The 25,844-nt window shown below is 40.0% G+C and overlaps 1 protein-coding gene across 1 annotated transcript in view; it reads right to left on the reverse strand.

The window, feature by feature from the left end:
- Positions 1-25,844, reverse strand: part of lamc3 (laminin, gamma 3) — a 297,472-nt gene that overhangs the window by 37,920 nt on the left and 233,708 nt on the right. Inside the window, 2 exon segments of the mRNA XM_061907982.1 lie at positions 372-617; positions 5,454-5,642. Of these exon segments, the coding sequence (XP_061763966.1) occupies positions 372-617; positions 5,454-5,642 (435 nt within the window).

Consider the following 25,844-nt stretch of genomic DNA (forward strand, 5'->3'; position numbering starts at 1 on the left):
GGCCTGCCGCAGAACGGCCTGTGTCAGGACCGGCCTCGAAGACAGCGATGTGTGTAGATGGCCCAGGTGGGCCTAGTTATCTAATCACCTGTCGCCTTTATTAGCAGCAGCAGTGATGAGACGATTAGTTGGAGAAAAGACACAGTGCTGAAAAGCAAAAGACTTTGCACCATTGAAGGAAAATAAAACAGTGTTATATCCAGAATTCCTGGCAGTTTGTGGTGCTCTAAAGAACCCACTAGAGGGCAACCTCTCCCTTGACGTTTTTGTTCAATTGTAAATCAAATCAGTTTTGTAGCATGTTCTCCATAAAGATAATGCATTTTTCATCCTTTCGGCTTTTTTCAAGTCAGTCAAATGTTTGCACTTACGTTTGCACTTCGGTCCGGCGGCGTCGCCGCGAGCGTCGCCGTAGTAACCGTGGCGGCAAAGCTGGCAGCGCTCGCCCTTGGTGTGTCCCGTGCACTTCAGGCAGCGGCCCGTCAGGCGGTCACACACGCCCACCGCGTTGGCGTCCACGTTGCCGCTGCAGTCGCATGGGCTGCACGGGCGCGCCGCCCCCGATTCCCCCAGCGGGTCGCCGTAGAATCCGTCGTCGCACATCTGGCAGCGCGTTCCTGCGATACGAGGTCGAGCCCCGCCCCATAAATACTACATTAGGTACACGTGTGCATAAAAAGACAAATGATATACAATGTTCATGTTTTCATTTAACAAAATAAAAGCAGATCTGGACCCGGACACCTTCTTATATAAACCCAGATCAAGTACTAAACTACTTTAAGGTGTTAAATGTCTTCCTGCTCTGCCCGAACTTCACAGTTTTGACTTCACCACATGATAGTATTGTCATAAACATAAAAAAACATACATTTCTGCTGGTCCAATAGCCTGTATGTCATCTGTTTTAAGAACCTACAGCATGAAACTTGTCCAAAGTCCTCTTTATGACATGGGTGCTCTGCTGTTTTTCAGAAACTACTGTAAAAAAAACTAGTCCAAGATCCCTTAAATGATAGAAACACTTTTGAAAACTGGTCCAAGATCCTCTATTTGACAGAAACACTATGCACTTAAAAAAAAAAAACAGTGCAAAAAAATAGTCCAAGATCCTCTATATAACAGGAGTGGTCAGCTGATTTAGTAAAAAGTTGCAAAAACTACTCAAAGATCCGTTATATGATAGAACCACTTGGCTGTTTTAAGAACCCGCTGCTAAAAAAGCTAGTGCTAGACCCTCTATTCGACAGAAGAACTATGCATTTTTTTTTAAAAACCTACAGCAAAAAACTAGTCCAAGATCCTCTACATGACAGAAGTACGATGCAGTTTTAAGAACATACTGAAAAAAACTAGTCCAAGATCCTCTACATAAAAGAAGAACTACGCCGTTTTAAGAGCCTGCTGGGGAAAAAATAGTCCAAGATACTCCATATGACAGAAGCACTATGCTGTTTTAAAAACTTACTGCACAAACTAGTCCAAGATCCTGTATATGACAGAGGCACTATGTTGTTTTAAGAACCTAAGCAAAAACCAGTCCAAATCCCTCTTTGTGACAGAAGCACTTTGCAGTTTTAAGGATTTACTGAATAAAAACTAGTCCAAGATCCTGTATATGACAAACACTATGCAGTTTTAAGAACCTACTGAAAAAAACTAGTCCAAGATCCTCTACATGAAAAAAGCACTATGCTCTTTAAAGAACCTACTGGGAAAAAAACTAGTCCTAGATCTTTTACCTGACAGAAGCACTATGCAGTTTTAAGAGCCTACTGAAAAAAAACTAGTCCAATATCCTCTACATAAAAGAAGCACTATGCCGTTTTAAGAGCCTGCTGGGAAAAAAATAGTCCAACATCTTCTACATGACAGAATCACTATGCAGTTTTAAGAGCTTTCTGAAAAAATAAACTAATCCAAGTCCCTCTATTTGACAGAAGCACTTTGCAGTTTTAAGAATCTACTGAAAAAAAATAGTCCAAGATCCCGTATATGACATAAGCACTATGCAGTTTTAAGAACCTACTGAAAAAAACTAGTCTAAGATCCTCTTCATGAAAGAAGAACTATGCTCTTTTAAGAACCTACTGGGCAAAAAACTATTCCAAGATATTTTACCTGACAGAAGCACAATGCAGTTTTAAGAGCCTACTGAAAAAAACTAGTCCAAGATCTTTTACACGATAGAAGCACTATGCAATTTTAAGAGCCTACTGAGAAAAACTAATTCAAGATCCTCTATATGACAGAAACACTATACAGTTTTAAGAGCCTATTGAAAATAGTCCTGGTTCATCTTTATGACATAAGCACAATGTTGTTTTAAAAACCTGCTGCACAAACTAGTACAAGATCCTGCATATGACAGAGGCATTATGCAGTTTTAAAAACCTACTGCAAAAACTAGTCCAAGATCGTTTATATGACAGAAGCACTATGCAGTTTTAAGAGCATACTGTAAAAAACTACTCCAGGTTCCTCTTTATGACAGAAGCACTATGCTGCTTTAAAAACCTGCTGCAAAAACTAGTCCTAGATCCTTTACATGACAGAAGCACTATGCTGCTTTAAAAACCTGCTGCAAAAACTAGTCCAAGATCCTTTACATGACAGAAGCACTATGCAATTTTAAGAACCTACTGTAAAAAACTAGTCCAGGTTCCTCTTTATGACAGAAGCACTATGCTGTTTTAAAAACCTGCTAAAAAACTAGTCCAAGATCCTCTACATGGCAGAAGCACGATACAATTTTAAAAACATACTGCACAAACTAGTCCAAGATCCTGTATATGACAGAGGCACTATGTTGTTTTAAGAACCTACTGCAAAAACTAGTCCAAGATCCTCTACATGAAAGAGGCACTATGCTCTTTTAAAAACCAACTGAAAAAAAACCTAGTTCAAGATCCTCCATATGACAGAAGCACTATGCGGTTTTAAGAGCCTACTGAAAAAACTAGTCCAAGATCCTCTACATGACAGAAGCACGATACAGTTTTAAAAACATACTGCACAAACTAGTCCAAGATCCAGTATATGACAGAGGCACTCTGTTGTTTTAAAAACCTACTGCAAAAACTAGTCCAAATTCGTTTATATGACAGAAGCACATGCAGTTTTAAGAGCATACTGTAAAAAACTAGTCCAGGTTCCTCTTTATGACAGAAGCACTATGCTGTTTTAAAAACCTGCTGCAAAAACTAGTCCAAGATCCTCTACGTGACAGAAGCACGATACAGTTTTAAAAACATACCGCACAAACTAGTCCAAGATCCTGTATATGACAGAGGCAGTATGTAGTTTTAAGAACCTACTGCAAAAACGAGTCCAATATCCTCTACATGAAAGAAGCACTATGCTCTTTTAAGAACCAACTGAAAAAAAACCTAGTTCAAGTTCCTCCATATGACAGAAGCACTATGCGGTTTTAAGAGCCTACTGAAAAAACTAGTCCAAGATCCTCTACATGACAGAAGCACGATACAGTATTTTAAAACATACCGTACAAACTAGTCCAAGATCCTGTGTATGACAGAGGCACTATGTTGTTTTAAGAACCGACTGCAAAAACTATTCCAAGATCCTCTACATTACAGAAGCATTATGCAGTTTGAAGAACCTACTGAAAAAAACTAGCCCAAGATCCTCTACATGACAAAAGCACGATACAGTTTTAAAAACATACTGCACAAACTAGTCCAAGGTCCTCTATATGACAGAGGCACTATGTTGTTTTAAGAACCTACTGCAAAAACTAGTCCAAGATCCTCTACATGAAAGAGGCACTATGCTCTTTTAAGAACCTACTGCAAAAAAACCTAGTTCAAGATCCTCCATATGACAGAAGCACTATGCAGTTTTAAGAGCCTACTGAAAAAAAAACTAGTCCAAGATCCTCTATATGACAGAAGCACGAAACAGTTTTAAGAACATACTGCAAAAACTAGTCCAAGATCCTTTACCTAAAAGAAGCACTATGCAGTTTTAAAACCCTACTGAAAAACAAAACTAGTCCAAGATCCTCTACATGAAAGAAGCACTATGCTCTTTTAAGAAGATACTGAAAAAAAACTAGTTCAAGATCCTCCATATGACAGAAGCACTATGCAGTTTTAAGAGCCTACTAAAAAAAAAAATAGTCCAAGATCCTCTATATGACAGAAGCATGAAACAGTTTTAAGAACATACTGCAAAAACTAGTCCAAAATACTTTACATAAAATAAGCACTTTGCAGTTTTAAGAACATACTGCAAAAACTAGTCCAAGATCCTTTACATAAAAGAAGCACGATGCAGTTTAAATGACCTACTGAAAAAACTAGCCCAAGATCCTCTACATAACAGAAGCACGATACAGTTTTAAAAACATACTGCACAAATTAGTCGAAGATCCTGTGTATGACAGAGGCACTGTGTTGTTTTAAGAACCTACTGCAAACAATAGTCCAAGATCCTCTACATGAAAGAGGCACTATGCTCTTTTAAGAACCTACTAAAAAAACAAAACTAATTCAAGATCCTCTATATGACAGAAGCACTATGCAGTTTTAAGAGCCTACTGGAAAAAAAAACAAGTCTAAGATCCTCTATATGACAGAAACACGAAAGAGTTTTAAGAACATACTGCAAAAACTAGTCCAAGATCCTTTACATAAAAGAAGCTCTATGCAGTTTTAAGAACATACTGCAAAAACTAGTCCAAGATCCTATACATAAAAGAAGCACTATGCAGTTTAAAGAACCTACTGAAAAAAACAGTCCAAGATCCTCTACATGACAGAAGCAAGATACAGTTTTAAAAACATACTGCACAAACTAGTCCAAGATCCTCTACATGACAGAGGCACTATGTTGTTTTAAGAACCTACTGCAAAAACTAGTCCAAGATCCTCTACACGAAAGAAGAACTATGTTCTTTTAAGAACCTACTGAAAAAAACAAAACTAGTTCAAGATCCTCCATATGACAGAAGCACTATGCAGTTTTAAGAGCCTACTGAAAAATAACAAACTAGTCCAAGATCCTCTATATGAAAGAAGCACGAAACAGTTTTAAAAACATACTGCACAAACTAGTCCAAGATCCTGTATATGACAGAGGCACTATGTTGTTTTAAGAACCTACTGCAGAAACTAGTCCAGGATCCTCTACATGAAAGAAGCACTATGCTCTTTTAAGAACCTACCGGAAAAAAAAACTAGTTCAAGATCCTCCATATGACAGAAGCACTATGCAGTTTTAAGAGCCAACTAAAAAAAAAAACTAGTCCAAAAGGATCCTCTATATGACAGAAGCACGAAACAGTTTTAAGAAAATACTGCAAAAACTAGTCCAAGATCCTTTACATAAAAGAAGCACTATGCAGTTTTAAGAACCAACTGAAAAAAAAAACTAGTCCAAGATCCTCTGTTAAGACCGGCTGGTGTCCATCAGAACTCCTGCCCCCTCACCTGTCTGGCCCGCAGGACAGTTGGTGCAGACCACCTGTGTGGTGCCGGGGAGCAGAGCACAGCTGCCGCGGTCGGGGCAAGGGCACGGCCGGCAGTCGCCCAGCGTGCCGGCCAGCGCGTTGCCATAGTAACCGTCCAGGCAGCGCTCGCAGTTGGTCCCGGCGGTGAAGTCTGAGCACTCGCAGACGCCTGCAACATAGAGAGAGAGAGAGAGAGAGAGAGAGAGAGAGAGAGAGTAAACATGTTCTGGAAAGACAAGGCTGCAGTTCCCGGGATCACCAGCAGGTGTCACTGTGTCTCCGACTCTGACTGCTGGTGAACTATAATTGCCTTTGGGACCTTTAAAAAGGAGCCAAATGCGGCCTAAAAAGGAACTACCATCTTTACCGGACTATTTAAGGCACAGTTAAAATCCTGTTTCCCCCCTCAAAACTTGATATTGCGCCTTATAAGGTCTAATGAACGGATTAGTTCTGGTTTTGCTTACCGAATTCGAAGCGATTTTATTTGATACATTGTGTATTGATAAGTGTGACCAGTAGATGGCAGTCAAACATAAGAGATACGTGTGGACTGCAAAATGACGGTAATATGGCTCCAGTACTCTGGAATGGCCTCCCGGTAACAGTTAGAGATGCATTTAAGTCTCATCTTAAAACTCATTTGTATCATCTAGCCTTTAAAATAGACCCACTTTTTTAGACCAGTTGATCTGCCATCTCTTTTCTGCTCTTCCCTCCCTTCTTCGTGGAGAGGAGGTGGGGTGCACACAGATTAAGTGACCACAGATGACGCGCTAGCTGTTCAAAGTCAGGACTGGGGATGGACCACTCCACAATGGACTGGACTCTTACACTATTAACTGGATCCACTATGGACTGGACTCTCACAATATTAACTAAATCCACTATGGACTGTACTCCCACACTATTATGTTAGATCCACTATGTTATGGAGTCTCACACTATTATGTTAAATCCAGTATGGACTGGACTCACTATTATGTTAGATCCACTATGGACTGGACTCTCTCACTATTATGTTAGATCCACTATGGACTGGACTCACACTATTATGTTAGATCCACTATGGACTGGACTCTCACACTATTAAGTTAGATCCACTATGGACTGGACTCTCACTATTATGTTAGATCCATTAGGGACTGGACTCTCACACTATTACGTTAGATCCACTATGGACTGGACTCTCACACTATTATGTTAGATCCACTATGGACTGGACTCTTACTATTTTGTTAGATGCACTATGGACTGGACTCTCACGCTATTAACTAGATCCACTATGGACTGGACTCTCACAGTATTATGTTAGATCTACTATGGACTGGACTCTCACACTATTATGTTAGATCCACTATGGACTGGACTCTCACACTATTATGTTAAATCCACTATGAACTGGACTCTCACACTTTTATGCTAGATCCACTATGGACTGGACTTTCACACTATTATGTCAAATCCACTATGGACTGGACTCCCACACTTTTATGCTAGATCCACTATGGACTGGACTTTCACACTATTATGTTAAATCCACTATGAACTGGACTCCCACACTTTTATGCTAGATCCACTATGGACTGGACTCTCACACTAATATGCTAGATCCACTATGGACTGGACTCCCACACTATTATGTTAGATCCACTACGGACTGGACTCTCACACTGTTTGTTAGTTCCACTATGGACTGGACTCTCACACTATTTGGTTAGATCCACTAGGGACTGGACTCTCACACTATTTTGTTAGTTCCACTATGGACTGGACTCTCACACTATTTGGTTGGATCCACTATGGACTGGACTCTCACACTCTTATGTTAGATCCACTATGGACTGGACTCCCACACTATTATGTTAGATCCACTATGGACTGGACTCCCACTCTTATGTTAGGTCCACTATGGTCTGGACTCTCACAGTATTATGTTAGATCCACTACGGACTGGACTCTCACACTATTTTGTTAGTTCCACTATGGACTGGACTCTCACACTATTATGTTAGATCCACTATGAACTGGACTCTCACACTATTTACAAAATCCACTATGGACTGGACTCTCACAATATTATGTTAGATCCACTATGGACCGGACTCTCACACCAAAAAAATGTTCGGCTGAACCGGGAATCGAAAACCCCCCAAAAACAATTTCAGAAAATTAACCCAGATAACCCCAAATTCCCAGTTTTCCGGGTCATTTTTCAAACAATGTCTATATTCCTCTGATTGGTACCGTTGAGCACTGGTATCGATTCCCAAGCACCAGTAATTGGTACCGTATCGGTTCAAATGTGTCCCATTGCTTATTTCGGACCTACCAGAAACAACCTTTGCCTGTCTTCTCTGCAACCTGGGATCGCGCCAACAGCCAACTGGCAACATCGTCGGGAGTCTTTTACTTTAAAGTTTACCTTTTTTCCCGAGAAAGACAAGCAGTAAAAAATGGATGGATGTTTAAATTCAATTCTATGGTTATTCTAACACTTTTTGTTTAATTCACAAAAAAAAAAGCCAAAGAAAAAGCAAAACGTGTCCAATGAAGACAACGCTGAAAAAAAGTGTTGCAAGATAAGGCGGGGGCCATGCACCATGACCGTTCTCCCGCCGCGTTTTAAAACCAAAATGCTGATGCGGATCGACCACAGACTCAAGGTCAGGTTGCCATGCCAACACAGATGCTATTTATTGTTACGAGCCGAGTTTTATCGCCGCCAGGCAGCTAAAAAAGACTAAAATGAGGAGTGCGAATTACGTGTGTGCGTGTCAGTCGCCTCCCACCGCTGAATAAACGTCTGCCGGTGGTCATGTGACCTCCTGACCCGGTGTCAGGCGTGACGGCGGACGACAGCTGACCTCCATGCCTGATGAGGTGGAGACTTTTTGCGGCGGCGGGTAAATAATACATGACGTCTGTGAGGATGGTGTCTCAGTCACCGCTCTGACACGCACATAAAATTTGATAGCTCATGTTTTTTTTCTTGTTTTTTTCTGAGCTGATAGCTGTGAAGGAAGAGCCTACGAGTAATTGCCAAGAACATTTACCTGGACTTTTTTCTCCAGTTCTATTTTTAAGATCCTCTACAGGACAAAAGCACTAAGCTGTTTTGGGATCCTACTCCAAAAACTAGTTCAAGATCCTCTACATGGCAGAAGCACGATGCTGTTTTAAGAACCTACTCCAAAAACTAGTCCAAGATCCTCTACATGCCAGAAGCACTAAGCTGTATTGGAATCCTACTCCAAAAACTACTTCAAGATCCTCTACATGACAGAAGCACAATGCTGTTTTAAGAACCTACTCCAAAAACTAGTCCAAGATCCTCTACATGACAGAAGCACTAAGCTGTATTGGAATCCTACTCCAAAAACTACTTCAAGATGCTCTACATGACAGAAGCACGATGCTGTTTTAAGAACCTACTCCAAAAACTAGTCCAAGATCTTCTACATGACAGAAGCACTAAGCTGTTTTGGGATCCTACTCCAAAAACTAGTTCAAGAGCCTCTACATGACAGAAACACTAAGCTGTTTTGGGATCCTACTCCAAAAACTAGTTCAAGATCCTACATGGCAGAAGCACGATGCTGTTTTAAGACCCTACTCCAAAAACTAGTCCAAGGTCCTCTACATGACAGAAGCACTAAGCTGTATTGGAATCCTACTCCAAAAACTACTTCAAGATCCTCTACATGACAGAAGCACGATGCTGTTTTAAGAACCTACTCCAAAAACTAGTCCAAGATCCTCTACATGACAGAAGCACTAAACTGTTTTGGGATGCTACTCCAAAAACTAGTTCAAGATCCTCTACATGACAGAAGCACGATGCTGTTTTAAGAACCTACTCCAAAAAACTAATCCAAGATCCTCTACACGACAGAAGCAATATGTAGTTTTAAGAGCCTACTGCACAAAAAAAGTTCAAGATCCTCTATATGACAGAAGCACGATGCTGTTTTAAGAACCTAACCAAAAAACTAGTCCAAGATCCTCTACATGACAGAAAAAATACGCAGTTTTTAGAGCCTAGTGCACAAAAATAGTTCAAGATGCTCTATAGGACAGAAGCACTAAGCTGTTTTGGGATCCTACTCCAAAAACTAGTTCAAGATCATCTACATGACAGAAGCACTAAGCTGTTTTAAGAACGTACTCCAAAAACTAGTTCAAGATCCTCTACATGACAGAAGCACTCTGCTGTTTTAAGAACTTACTCCAAAAAATTAGTCCAAGATCCTCTACATGACAGAAGCAATATGTAGTTTTAAGAGCCTACTGCACAAAAAAAGTTCAAGATCCTCTATATGACAGACGCACAATGCTGTTTTAAGAACCTACCCAAAAAACTAGTCAACAATCCTCTACATGACAGAAGCACTATGCAGTTTTTAGAATCTACTTCAAAACTCTAGTTCAAGATCCTCTACATGACAGAAGCACAGTGCTATTTTAAGAACCTATTCCCAAAAACTAGTTCAAGATCCTCTATAAGACAGAAGTACTCGGCTTTTTTAAGAACCTACTCCCAAAAAATTGTTCAAGATCCTCTATATGACAGAATTACTCCACTGTTTTAAGAACCTACTTCAAAAATACTAGTTCAAGATCCTCTATATGACAGAAGCACTTGGTTGTTTTAAGAACCTGCTGCAAAAAACTAGTCCCAAATTTTTGATATGATGAAAACATGTTGCTGTTTTCAAAAGATACTGCAAAAAGTAGTCAAATATCCTCTACATGACAGAGGCAATATGCTGTTTTAAGAACCTACTCAAAAAAAAGTTTAAGATCCTCTATATGACAGAAGCACCATGCTGTTTTAAGCACCTACTCCAAAAACTAGTCCAAGATCCTCTACATGACAGAATCACTAAGCTGTTATGGGATCCTACTCCGAAAACTAGTTCAAGATCATCTACATGACAGAAGCACGATGCTGTTTTAAGAACCTACGCCAAAAACTAGTCCAAGATCCTCTACATGACAGAATCAATACACAGTTTTAAGAGCCTAGTGCACAAAAATAGTTCAAGATGCTCTATATGACAGGAGCACTAAGCTGTTTTGGGATCCTACTCCAAAAACTAGTTCAAGATCATCTACATGGCAGAAGCACTAAGCTGTTTTAAGAACGTACTCCAAAAACTAGTTCAAGATCCTCTACATGACAGAAGCACTCTGCTGTTTTAAGAACCTACTCCAAAAAAATAGTCCAAGATCCTCTACATGACAGAAGCAATATGTAGTTTTAAGAGCCTACTGCACAAAAATAGTTCAAGATCCTCCATATGACAGAAGCACGATGCTGTTTTAAGAACCTACCCAAAAAACTAGTCCAAGATCCTCTACATGACAGAAACAATACGCAGTTTTAAGAGCCTACTGCACAAAAATAGTTCAAGATCCTCCATATGACAGAAGCACTATGCTGTTTTAAGAACCTACTCCAAAAAACTAGTCAAAGATCCTCTACATGACAGAAGCACTATGCAGTTTTTAGAATCTACTTCAAAACTCTAGTTCAAGATCCTCTACATGACAGAAGCACAGTGCTATTTTAAGAACCTACTCCCAAAAAGTAGTTCAAGATCCTCTATATGACAGAACTACTCGGCTATTTTAAGAACCTACTCCCAAAAACTAGTTCAAGATCCTCTATATGACAGAAGTACTCCACTGTTTTAAGAACCTACTCCAAAAATACTAGTTCAGGATCCTCTACATGACGGAAACACTATTTTGTTTTAAGAACCTACACCCAAAAACTAGTTCAAGATCCTTTATATGACAGAAGTACTCCACTGTTTTAAGAACCTACTCCAAAAATACTAGTTCAGGATCCTCTACATGACAGAAACACTATTTTGTTTTAAGAACCTACACCCAAAAACTAGTTCAAGATCCTTTATATGACAGAAGCACTGTGCTGTTTTAAGAACCTACTCCCAAAAAACTAGTTCAAGATCCTCTACATGACAGAAACACAATGTTGTTTTAAGAACCTACTCCCAAAAAACTAGTTCAAGATCCTCTACATGACAGAAGCACTGTGCTGTTTTAAGAACCTACTCCCAAAAAACTAGTTCAAGATCCTCTACATGACAGAAACAATATGTTGTTTTAAGAACCTACTCCCAAAAAACTAGTTCAAGATCCTCTACATGACAGAAGCACTGTGCTGTTTTAAGAACCTACTCCCAAAAAACTAGTTCAAGATACTCTACCTGACAGAAACACTATGTTGTTTTAAGAACCTACTCCCAAAAAACCAGTTCAAGATCCTCTATATGACAAAAGCACTCAAATGTTTTAGGAACCCTTCTGCAAAAACTAGTCCAAGATCCTCTAAATGACAGAAGCACTCTGCTGTTATAGGATCCTACTCCAAAAAACTAGTTAAAGATCCTCTACATGACAGAAGCACAATGCTGTTTTAAAGGACCTACCCCAAAAAACTAGTCCAAGATCCTTTACATGACATAGGCATTATAAAGTTAAAGTACCAATGATTTTCACACACACACACACACGCACTAAGTGTGGTGAAACGTGTCCTCTGCCTTCAACCCATCCCATTGTTCACCCCTTGGGAGGTGAGGGGAGCAGTGAGCAGCAGTCGTGGCCACGCTCAATAATAATTTTTGGTGATTTTAAACCCCAATTCCAACCCTTGATGCTGAGTGCAAAAGCAGGGCGGTAACGGGTCTTCGGTACGGCTCGGCCGGGGTTTGAACTCGCGACCTACCCATCTCAGGGCGGACACTCTAACCAGGTCTGCTTTTTTAAGAACCTACTCCAAAAAAAGTAGTTCAAGATCCTCTACAGGGGGCATTTTTTACCATTTCAGTCACTGTCAAAGATCATCTATTGTGACAAGAATGCTCGGGTTGACAGGCCCAAGTTTCTTCATAACAAATATGTTTCTACTCCATGTCGACACTGTGAAGCCTTTGCCAAATACTGAGACCTTGGAAATGTTGTTTTTGTTTTAGCGTCCTTGTTTCTACCTTCTAAGGCCCAGTACAAGAGCAAGGCCACCCAGCTTGCTGCAGGAAGGCAAAGATTAGATGGAGAGCGGAAAAAAAGATTTAAGTCAATAAACATGAATTATATGAAGGAAAAACTGCTTGGAAATGCTAACAGAGTCAAAAGCGAGACCGAATACTGTCCTCTGGTGGGACTAAGACGGGGGTGAGCAACAGACGCTGGCACTCCTTTTTTGTCTCATTTTGTCCACCAAACGTTTTATGCTGTGCGTGGATGCACTAAAGTGAAGCTGTGTTGAAGTTATTGACTTGTGTGGAGTGCTAATCGGGCTTATTTGGTCCATATGCTAATCGATGCTAACGTGCTATTTAGGATACCGACAGCCATTACACTGCATAATGTTCCTTTTTGACTGTACTTGAATGTATAATAGACTGCATTTATGTTATTCACATGTGAATAATGCATATAAACGGTTTTTATGTTATTTACATGTGAATACTGCTGTATAATCCACTGTTTATATTATTCACATGAGAATAATGCTGTATAAAAAACTGTGTTTATATTATTCACATGAGAATAATGCTGTATAAAAAACTGTGTTTATATTATTCACATGTGAATAATGCTGTATCCATCCATCCATCCATTTTCTACCGCTTATTCCCTTTTGAGGTTGCAGGGGGCGCCTGGACAAGTCGTCACCTCATCGCAGGGCCAATAATGCTGTATAATGGACTGTAATTAAATTAGTCACATGTGAATAATGTTGTATAATAGACTGTTTTTATGCTATTTACATGTGAATAATGCTGTATAATAGACTGTATTTATATTATTCACATGTGAATACTGCTGTATAATAGACTGTAATTAAATTAGTCACATGTGAATAATGCCGTATAATAGACTGTTTTTATGCTATTTACATGTGAATAATGCTGTATAATAGAATGTACTTATGTTATTCACATGTAAATAAATAAATAAATGGGTTGTACTTGTATAGCGCTTTTCTACCTTCATGGTACTCAAAGCACTTTGACACTACTTCCACATTTACCCATTCACACACACATTCACACACTGATGGGGGGCTGCCATGCAAGGCGCCAACCAGCACCCATCAGGAGCAAGGGTGAAGTGTCTTGCTCAGGACACAACGGACGTGACGAGGTTGGTACTAGGTGGGAATTGAACCAAGGACCTTTGGGTTGCGCACGGCCACTATCCCACTGCGCCACGCCAGTCTATTATACAGCAGTATTCACATGTGAATAATATAAATACAGTCTATTATACAGCATTATTCACATGTAAGTAGCATAAAAACAGTCTATTATACAGCATTATTCACATGTGACTAATTTAATTACAGTGTATTATACAGCAATATTCACATGTGAATAACGTAAGTACATTCTATTATACAGCATTCACATGTAAATAGCATAAAAACAGTCTATTATACAGCATTATTCACATGTGAATAATATAAACAGTCTATTATACAGCATTATTCACATGTGAATAACATAAGTATATTCTATTATACAGCATTATTCACATGTAAATAGCATAAAAACAGTCTATTATACAGCATTATTCACATGTGAATAATATAAACACAGTCTATCTGTATAATAGACTGTTTTTATGCTATTTACATGTGAATAATGCTGTATAATAGACTGTATTTATATTATGCACATGTGAATAATGCCGTATAATAGACTGTAATTAAATTAGTCACATGTGAATAATGCTGTATAATAGACTGGTTGTATGCTATTTACATGTGAATAATGCTGTATAATAGAATGTACTTATGTTATTCACATGTGAATAATGCTGTATAGACTGTGTTTATATTATTCACATGTGAATAATGCTGTATAATAGACTGTGTTTGTATTATTCACATGTGAATAATGATGTATAATGGACTGTATTTATATTACTCACATGTGAATAATGCTGTATAATCGAATGTATTCATGTTATTCACATGTGAATAATGCTGTATAATAGACTGTATTTATGTTATTTACATGTGAATAATGCTGTATAATAGAATGTACTTATGATATTCACATGTGAAGAATGCTGTATAATAGACTGTATTTATGTTATTCACATGTGAATAATGATGTGTGTATATATATATATATATGGTACATTGTTATTTTGCAGTACTAACGATAGTCCTAAAAAACAACAACAGTATTGTGCCACTTATAGCGAGCTGCTCACGATGGCTGGAGTGGCCAGCTGGCAGCTAGCGCACTAATTGCTAGCTGACGACGAGAGCTCTTATCGTTAGTTGAGTACTAAAACCCTGGCAAAGAAATGATTTCCCATCTTTGGACGGGGTGGACTGAGCACGAGAGCTCATGTCATGTATGGTGGTGGCGGCATCTGGGAGACGAGTCAGGGTCGAGGGAAAGATGAATGCAGCAATGCACAGAGACATCCCGGATGAAATTCAACGCTGTATGTGTGGAGGGGCGGGGGGCGTGGCCTGCGCGCCTGCCGCGGAACAGGGGGTGTGCCAGGACCGGCCTGAAAGACAGCAACGGGTGAGTAGATGGCCCAGGTGGGACCTTGTTATCTAATCACCTGTCGCCTTTATTAGCAGCAGCCGGTATGAGACACTCTGTTGGAGTCGGAGTGGGAGCCAAAGAGAGAGAGAGAGACACAAACAAAGAGAAAGACATTTTGCTGGACATTTATTACAGCGTTGTGCCCTGAAATCTGGGGTGTGGTGGCCCGCACAACCCACTAGATGGCAACCTCTACGATAAGATTGTCCTTAAATAAAATAGTGAACATACAAGACAACTTATCTTTTAGTAGTAAGTTAATAAACAAAAAGGCTCCTAATTTGTCTGCTGACGTACGCAGAACATATTGTGTCATCTATCATTCTGTCAACATTACTAAGGACAAACGGTAGAAAATTAATTATTAATCTTCTTGTATATTTACTGTTAATACCTGCTTACTTTCCCTTTTAACATGTTCTATCTACACTTCTGTTAAAATGTTATAATCACTTATTCTTCCGTTGTTTGGATACTTTACATTAGTTTTGGATGATACCACACATTTGGGTATCGATGCGATACCAAGTAGATACAGGATCATACATTGGTCATATTCAAAGTACTCATGTGTCCAGGGATGTATTTCCTGAGTTTATAAACATAATATACATTAAAAAAAAATATCGATGTAATCATAGTAGTATCGACTAGATACGCTATTGTACTTGGTATCATTACAGTGGATGTCATGTGTGGATCCACCTTTGATGTTTGTTTACATTGTGACGCCGGTGTAAAGTGAAGCATGTTTAGCTATCCCTCGTCCTCCAGTGATAACGCTACTTGTAAAGAAACTTAATGTGTCGCCATAGAGGCGAGGATTAGTGATTTAGAAGTATCTAAAACACTGCGGATGGACGTTAGCCATGAGGGTGTTTCAGTGTTATAACTTCACCTTTATCGTTCATTTTTAAGCCAAAATGCGTCCGTTCTCCCTTTGCTGTCTCCACACCGTGTCTGCTTGTCAGTACTCTGTGCGAGTGTGCTGCCGAACGTGCTCCCCTGCTGGTAAAACCAGGGTCTCGAAAGTCACCTCCTGCTCAGGATCACAAACACCACGCTGCTGAGTCATCACATACGTTTTGGCCTCCGAACAAAGACAAAAAAAACAAAACAAAAGTGAAGATGGTCGCCTCATATCCCGCTCAGTCATCGTCACGCTCGCCGCGCCACTCAGCACTTTTTAGCGGCCGTTAAAAAGCAATCACGGCTCGTTGGGTCCACGCCGCCTTTGAGGTCTCACTCCTCCTTAAAAACAATGTTGCGCTCCTGCCACAGAAAGGATCTTTGACTAACGTTGTCGTAGAGGATCTCTGATTACAGTCTTTATAAACAGAAGATCAATCCTGTCATTCAGAGGATCTTTGAGTAACCTTTTTTTTATAGTATATTGCTTAAAAGAGCTTAGCACATCTGTTACATAGATGGTCTTGGGCTAGTGTTTTCAAAGTATAGGTTCTTAAACCATAACAGTCCTGTCAAATAGAGAATCTTTGATCGGTGTTTTTGCAAAACGGCCTTAAAACAGTGTTGTGCTCCTGTCATATAGAGGATCTTGGACTAACGTCTTTGTCGGAGATTCTTAAACACAGCACTTCTGTTATAAAAATGATATTTGACTCGAGTCCTTAAAAAATAAAGAGCAATCCTGTCAATTAGAGGATCTTTGACTAACGTGTTTGTAGTAGATTGTTAAAAACAGCTTAGCAATTATTTTACATGGATGATCTTTGACTTGTGTTTTCAAAGTATATGTTCTTAAACCATAGCACTCCTGTCAAATAGAGAATCTTTGATCAGAGTTTTTGCAATACGGACATAAAAAGTGTTGTGCTCCTGTCATATAGAGGATCTTGGACTAACGTCTTTGCCGGATATTCCTAAACACAGCACTTCTGTTATGAAGAGGATCTTTGACTAGAGTCCTTAAAAAAAAGAAGAGCAATCCTGTCAATTAGAGAATCTTTGATCAGTGTTCTTGCAATACGGCCTTAAAACAGTGTTAAGCTCCTGTCATATAGAGGATCTTGGACTAACGTTTTTGTCAGAGATTCCTAAACACAGCACTTCTGTTATAAAGAGTATCTTTGATTAGAGTCCTTTAAAAAAGTAGAGCGATCCTGTCATTTAGAGGATCTTTGATTAACATTTTTTATAGTATATTGCTTAAAAGAGCTTAGCACATCTGTTATATAGATGATCTTGGGCTTGTGTTTTCAAAGTATAGGTTCTTAAACCATAGCACTTCTGTCAAATAGAGAATCTTTGATCAGAGTTTTTGCAATACGGCCTTAAAACAGTGTTGTGCTCCTGTCATATAGAGGATCTTGGACTAATGTCTTTGTCGGAGATTCCTAAACACAGCACTTCTGTTATAAAGAGGATCTTTAACTAAAGTCCTTAACAAAAAGAAGAGCAATCCTGTCATTTAGAGGATCTTTGATTAACCTTTTTTATAGTATATTACTTAAAAGAGCTTAGCACATCTGTTCCATAGATGATCTTGGGCTTGTGTTTTCAAAGTATAGGTTCTTAAACCATAACACTCCTGTCAAATAGAAACTCTTTGATCAGAGTTTTTGCAATACGGACATACAAGCAGTATTTTGCTCCTGTCATATAGAGGATCTTGGACTAACGTGTTTGTCGGAGATTCCTAAACACAGCACTTCTGTTATAAAGAGGATCTTTGACTCGAGTCCTTAACAAAAAGAAGAGCAATCCTGTCATTTAGAGGATCTTTGATTAACATTTTTTTTTATAGTATACTGCTTAAAAGAGCTGGGCACATCTGTTACATAGATGATCTTGGGCTAGTGTTTTCAAAGTATAGGTTCTTAAACCATAACAGTCCTGTCAAATAGAGAATATTTGATCGGTGTTTTTGCAAAACGGCCTTAAAACAGTGTTGTGCTCCTGTCATATAGAGGATCTTGGACTAACGTCTTTGTCGGAGATTCTTAAACACAGCACTTCTGTTATAAAAATGATATTTGACTCGAGTCCTTAAAAAATAAAAAGCAATCCTGTCAATTAGAGGATCTTTGACTAACGTGTTTGTAGTAGATTGTTAAAAACAGCTTAGCAATTATTTTACATGGATGATCTTTGACTTGTGTTTTCAAAGTATATGTTCTTAAACCATAGCACTCCTGTCAAATAGAGAATCTTTGACCAGTGTTTTTGCAATACGGCCTTAAAACAGTGTTGTGCTCCTGTCATATAGAGGATCTTGGACTAATGTTTTTGTCAGAGATTCCTAAACACAGCACTTCTGGTATAAAGAGGATCTTTGACTAGAGTCCTTAAAAAAAAGAAGAGCAATCCTGTCAATTAGAGAATCTTTGATCAGTGTTCTTGCAATACGGCCTTAAAACAGTGTTAAGCTCCTGTCATACAGAGGATCTTGGACTAATGTTTTTGTCAGAGATTCCTAAACACAGCACTTCTGTTATAAAGAGGATCTTTGACTGGAGTCCTTAAAAAAAGAAGAGCAATCCTGTCATTTAGAGGATCTTTGATTAACATTTTTATTGTAGATTGCTTAAAACAGCACAGCACATCTGTTACATAGATGGTCTTGGGCTTGTGTTTTTAAAGTATTGGTTCTTAAACCATAACAGTCCTGTCAAATAGAGAATCTTTGACCAGTGTTTTTGCAATACGGCCTTAAAACAGTGTTGTGCTCCTGTCATATAGAGGACCTTGGACTAGTGTTTTTGTCAGAGATTCCTAAACACAGCACTTCTGTTATAAAGAGGATCTTTGACTGGAGTCCTTAAAAAAAGAAGAGCAATCCTGTCAATTAGAGAATCTTTGATCAGTGTTTTTGCAATACGGACTTAAAAACAGTGTTGTGCTCCTGTCATATAGAGGATCTTGGACTAACATCTTTGTCGGAGATTCCTAAACACAGCACTTCTGTTATAAAAAGGATATTTGACTCGAGTCCTTAAAAAATAAAGAGCAATCCTGTCAATTAGAGGATCTTTGACTAACGTGTTTGTAGTAGATTGTTAAAAACAGCTTAGCAATTATTTTACATGGATGATCTTTGACTTGTGTTTTCCAAGTATATGTTCTTAAACCATAGCACTCCTGTCAAATAGAGAATCTTTGATCAGAGTTTTTGCAATACGGACATAAAAAGTGTTGTGCTCCTGTCATATAGAGGATCTTGGACTAACGTCTTTGTTGGAGATTCCTAAACACAGCACTTCTGTTATGAAGAGGATCTTTGACTAGAGTCCTTAAAAAAAAGAAGAGCAATCCTGTCAATTAGAGAATCTTTGATCAGTGTTCTTGCAATACGGCCTTAAAACAGTGTTAAGCTCCTGTCATATAGAGGATCTTGGACTAACGTTTTTGTCAGAGATTCCTAAACACAGCACTTCTGTTATAAAGAGTATCTTTGACTAGAGTCCTTAAAAAAAGAAGAGGAATCCTGTCATTTAGAGGATCTTTGATTAACATTTTTATAGTAGATTGCTTAAAACAGCATAGCACATCTGTTACATAGATGATCTTGGGCTTGTGTTTTAAAGTATTGGTTCTTAAACCATAACAGTCCTGTCAAATAGAGAATCTTTGACCAGTGATTTTGCAATTCGGCCTTAAAATAGTGTTGTGCTCCTGTCATATAGAAGATCTTGGACTAATGTTTTTGTCAGAGATTCCTAAACACAGCACTTCTGTTATAAAGAGGATCTTTGACTAGAGTCCTTAAAAAAAGAAGAGCAATCCTGTCAATTAGAGAATCTTTGATCAGTGTTCTTGCAATACGGACTTAAAAACAGTGTTGTGCTCCTGTCATACAGAGGATCTTGGACTAACGTTTTTGTCGGAGATTCCTGAACACAGCACTTCTGTTATAAAGAGGATCTTTGACTAGAGTCCTTTAAAAAAGTAGAGCGATCCTTCATTTAGTGGATCTTTGATTAACATTTTTTATAGTATATTGCTTAAAAGAGCTTAGCACGTCTGTTATATAGATGATCTTGGGCTTGTGTTTTCAAAGTATAGGTTCTTAAACCATAGCACTTCTGTCAGATAGAGAATTTTTGATCAGAGTTTTTGCAATACAGCCTTAAAACAGTGTTGTGCTTCTGTCATATAGAGGATCTTGGACTAACGTTTTTGTCAGAGATTCCTCAACACAGCACTTCTGTTATAAAGAGGATCTTTAACTAGAGTCCTTAAAAAAAAGAAGAGCAATCCTGTCGTTTAGAAGATCTTTGATCAACATTTATTTTATAGTATATTGCTTAAAAGAGCTGAGCACATCTGTTACATAGATGATCTTGGGCTTGTGTTTTTAAAGTATTGGTTCTTAAACCATAACAGTCCTGTCAAATAGAGAATCTTTGACCAGTGTTTTTGCAATACGGCCTTAAAACAGTGTTGTGCTCCTGTCATATAGAGGATCTTGGACTAATGTTTTTGTCAGAGATTCCTAAACACAGCACTTCTGTTATAAAGAGGATCCTTGACTGGAGTCCTTAACAAAAAGAATAGCAATCCTGTCATTTAGAGGATCTTTGATTAACCTTTTTTATAGTATATTGCTTAAAAGAGCTTAGCACATCTGTTACATAGATGATCTTGGGCTTGTGTTTTCAAAGTATAGGTTCTTAAACCATAACACTCCTGTCAAATAGATAATCTTTGATCAGAGTTTTTGCAATACGGACATACAAACAGTGTTTTGCTCCTGTCATTTTTGAGGATCTTGGACTAACGTGTTTGTCGGAGATTCCTAAACACAGCACTTCTGTTACAAAGAGGATCTTTAACTAGAGTCCTTAACAAAAAGAAGAGCAATCCTGTCATTTAGAGGATCTTTGACTAACATGTTTGTAGTAGATTGTTAAAAACAGCTTAGCAATTATTTTACATGGATGCTCTTTGACTTGTGTTTTCAAAGTATATGTTCTTAAACCATAGCACTCCTGTCAAATAGAGAATCTTTGATCAGTGTTTTTGCAATACGGCCTTAAAACAGTGTTGTGCTCCTCTCATATAGAGGATCGCTGGCTAACTTTTTGTAGTAGTTTCCTGTGGAGTAGGAGTGTGGTCCGGGGTGTGTAAGGACCGCCCTCGAAGCCAGCGGCAGGTGAGCGGATTACCCAGCTGGGACTGGTCATCCGATCACCCGTCCTCTTTATTAGCAGCAGCCGGGCTGAGACACGTGGTTGGAGTTGGAGACGGAGAGAGAGAGAGAGAGAGAGAGAGAGAGAGAGAGAGAGAGAGAGTCTTAAACATATATTGCTGGAAAGCCCACCATACTTGTGTCTGAGAAATAAAACCCTCCCACACTCAGAGAGATCGTCCACATTTCCTGTCATATAAAGGATCTTTGAAACGGCACAGTGCTCCTATAGAGAGACTTGAAATAACGTCGCCTGGATATTATTTGCTCCGGTAAAAAGTGGGAATATGTGAACACATGAACACATGAACACATGTATAGCAACGTCCTCACAGTTCAGCACGGGCTTGTTTCTCACGCTGACATTTGTGCAGGGGCCAAATGCATTTTTTTTGTTGCATAAATGCAAGTTTAAACTCTAATATGCAAAGCCAAAGCTATTTATCAACAACACCCAGAACCGCTCTTTGCTCTTTTGCATAACCAAAAATGTCAAAACCCGCTGCAGTCCGACCGAGGAGACCAGGGAACGCAAGTTTGTTGTCTTTTTTTCGGGTCCGCCCTTGGGGGTGGGGGGGTGGGGGGTGCATCAGGAAGGCACTGAAGTCCCCCCCCCCCCCGGCAAAAAGGGTCTTGGTGGCGCATACCTGTCCGGCTGCAGACATCAAGGTGCGGCTCGTTAGAATGCTGGCCACGGCTCAGCGCTTAGCAACAAAGACGCTCTTCGAGTATCTGCTTAAAAGCTTAAACGTTTCCCCGAGGATCTTATTTGGACATCTGTGGCGGGCAAACAGACGAAGGAAAAGAAACTTTCTGAGCTCGGCGTGTTTTTTTTTTCTTGAAGGTCAGAGTCAGTGTGCACAAATGCTAGCAAAAAGAGTAAAAAGCAACTCCCCAAAAAGATTAATTCCTTGGTTAAATGAAGTGTGTTTTACTTAATCATGCCAGCATTCAATGACAAATAAGCAGCAATTGGCACATAAAATCGAAACTTCGACAAAACCCGAAGTAAAGTTGGCAAGTTGTGTAATTTGTAAATAAAAAAAAAAACAGAATACAATGATTTGCAAATACTTTTCAACTTATATTTAAATTAATGGACTCCAAAGACAAGATATTTCATGTTCCAGCTCGGGCTCCGGGTGTTGTTGACAAATGGCTTTCGCCTTGCATAGTCGTATTTTAGGCTTCATAATGCACCACCCAGTTTCAATAGGAGAAAGGTCTGGATTAAATCAGGCCAGTCTAGTATATAGAAGCCATGCTGTTGTAACAGGTACATAAAGTGTCATGGCATTATCTTGCTGAAATAAGCAGGTGCGCCCATGATAACGTTGCTTGGATGACAACATATATTGTTCCAAAACCTGTATGTACCTTTCAGCATTAATGGTGCCTTCACGGATGTGTAAGTTACCCATGCCTTGGGCACTAATGCACCCCCATACCATCACAGATGCTGGCTTTCTAAATTTGCGCCTATAACAATCCAGATGGTTATTTTCCTCTTTGTTCCGGAGGACATGACATTCACAGTTTTCAAATATTATTTGAAATGTGGACTCATTAGACCACAGAACACTTGCACACTTTGCATCAGTCTATCTTAGATGAGCTCAGGCCAAGCGAAGCCGGCGGCGGTTCTGGGTGTTGTTGATAAATGGCTTTGGCTTTGCATAGTAGTGTTTTAACTTGCATTTACAGAGATGTAAGTGCAATTTAAAACTGTAACAATACTCCGTAAACGTCTGGGAACTGAGAAGACCAATTTTTTAAGGATTTTCTGATTTTTTTATTCGGACCATACGGCGGGCCGGATTAAAAGGCATACTGTCAATAGGCGGGTCTAATCAGGTGTATTTTCATATATATGGCGCATCAGGAGTCATATCATGATTTTTACCCCGGGTTTTTCAGATTTTTTTCCGGACCATAGGGCGCACCGGATTAAAAGACGCACTATCAATGAGAGGGTCTAATCAGGTGTATTTTCATTAATAAGGCGCACCGGATTATAAGGCGCATTAAAGGAGTCATATTGTGTTTTTTTTTTAATATGTTTTTGAGCGCTGTATGTATTTTCAATGGAACACATATAAAATGTTGGTGTTGTTTACCTGAGTCATAGTCCCCTAATAGTTGGGCCTTCACTTATCTCTTATGTTTGACTGCCATCTACCGGTCACACTTATCAATACACCGTGTACCAAATGAAATAGCTTCGAGGTCAGTAAGCTCAACCAAACTTATTCCTTCTATAAGACGCACTGTCGAGTTTCAAGGATTTTAAGTGCGCCTTATAGTCTGGGAAATACGGTAACACTAATATAGCTAAACTCCGGTCAAGAGATGTGAATGAAATATTGGGGACGGCGTGGCTCGATTTGGAGAGTGGCCGTGCCAGCAACCGGAGGGCTCCTGGTTCAATCCCCACGTTCTACCAACCTTGTTGTGTCCTTGAGCAAGACACTTGAGCCTTGCTCCTGATGGGTCCTGGGTAGTAGTGTGTGAATGGGTGAATGTGGAAATAGTGTCAAAGCGGTTTGAGTACCTTGAAGGTATAAAAGCGCTATACAAGTATAGCTTTTCTTTTTTTTATATTGTTGGCGGTTATTTAGAAGGTTTTAAAGGAGCAATAGAGGATATGACTTTTGCTAACGCTTATTTACGATTTAGAAAAAATCTTGTCTCACATAGGGATTCCAAATGAGCACATATTTACCTTTAATTGTAATGATGTGTTTTTAATAGTAATACATTTCAATTAGCCTCTGGTGAAGTGTCACAGTGAAAGGGTGTACCCCTACTCCCTGCTGGGCCGGACCTTGTCCGTCATCCACTGTCTTTGTCTCTGCGGGTGGAGGCGGGGCCACAAGCATTCACAAACAGCTTGTAAGTGAAACGTGAGGTCGAGTAGAAGCATTTAAGTTTCATCTTAAAACTCATTTGTATACTCAAGCCTTTAAATAGACTCCCTTTTTATACCAGTTGATCTGCCGTTTCTTTTCTTTTTCTCCTATGTCCCCCTCTCCCTTGTGGAGGGGGTCCGGTCCGGTGGCCATGGCTGGAAGTACTGGCTGTCCAGAGTCGTGACCTTGGATGGACCGCTTGCCTGTGTATCGGTTGGGGACATCTCTGCGCTGCTGATCCGCCTCCGCTTGGGATGGTTTCCTGCTGGACTCTCGCCACTATATTGGATCCACTTTGGACTGGACTCTCACGGTTATGTTAGATCCACTATGGGTTGGACTTTCACAATATCATGTTAGATCCGCTCGACATCCATTGCTTTCGGTCCCTTGGGGGAGGGGGGGTAGGTTGCCTACATATGCGGTCCTCTCCAAGGTTTCTCATAGTCATCATTGTCACTGTCACCAACGTCCCACTGGGGTGAGTTTTTCCTTGCCTTTATGTGGGCCCTACCGAGGATGTCGTTGTGGTTTGTGCAGCCCTTTGAGACACTTGTGATTTAGGGCTATATAAATAAACATTGATTGATTGATTGAAACATTGAGTATGAATAATCCCAAAATGGCCCAAAATGTATGTGGGTGGCGTGGCCTGTGGACCTGCAGCGAGGCTGGGTGTGCCAGGACCGGCTTCGAGATTAGCGACAGGTGCGTGGATGACACACCTAGGACTGCTTATCTCATCACCTGTCGCTATGTTCAAAGGCAGAAGCCGGAAAGGGAAAGGGTAGAGTCGGTGGTGGAGTGCAAGCGAGAGGGAAACCATTTGTGTGCTCATTTAAGTAAAAAGACGAGCACCAAAAAAAGGACTCAATTTTCAAAATAAAGCATCGTTCAGAACTTTGAACGAAGCTGTCATGTCCTTGATTGGTGGTCCGAAGAACCCGGAGGGGCAAGTCTTCCACAATGTAATAACTTCTTTTAACTATTTGATTTATTATTGACCAATGATTACAAAAAAAAAAAAATGCTGATTTGAGTCACCCCCCACCCCCCTTGACTTTGTGGACGAGCTGTGCCAAACCCGCCCGAAAGAAAAGAGAGGATGTTGAGGAAGTGGGGTGCAGGTGCGGCGAGATGGAAGCGGTTGACTTCTGGACCTGAAGGCGGGGGGGACAACAAGAGAACCAGTGTTCTCCCTAGAGAGAGAACGAGAGCGAGGGAGAGAGACCGCAGAATCCGCGAGTAAATCAGACATCGTTAGCGGGGAGGCGGTCGCCAAGTCTAATTAGCATGGAGGCCGGCGCTGATAGCGGGATGGCTTCCGGAGCAAACGCACCGGCGGCGCCGTCATCCCAACTGGGTCACATCCCGGCAAAGACTTAGGCACCGAGAGATTGAGGAGCGATAAAAGATGATTATTCTTTTGTTTGTTTCCCCCCACCTTCTCCCTCTCCAGCTGCCAGCCTGAGATTGTGCGATGCGGACTCACGGCGGCGTGCGAAAATAACATGAATAAATAACCACGGCAACGGCTTCACTACTTTACGGGGCGGCGCCGACGGAGAGTCGGAAAAAGTTTTGGTCCACATCTTAATTGGTACTCAAAGCGCTTTGACACTATTTCCACATTCACCCATTCACACACTGATGGAGGGAGCTGCCATGCAAGGCCCTAACCAAGAACCATCAGGAGCAAGGGT

Source organism: Nerophis ophidion, linkage group LG08 (assembly GCF_033978795.1).
Source record: "Nerophis ophidion isolate RoL-2023_Sa linkage group LG08, RoL_Noph_v1.0, whole genome shotgun sequence".
Classification (NCBI taxonomy): domain Eukaryota; kingdom Metazoa; phylum Chordata; class Actinopteri; order Syngnathiformes; family Syngnathidae; genus Nerophis; species Nerophis ophidion.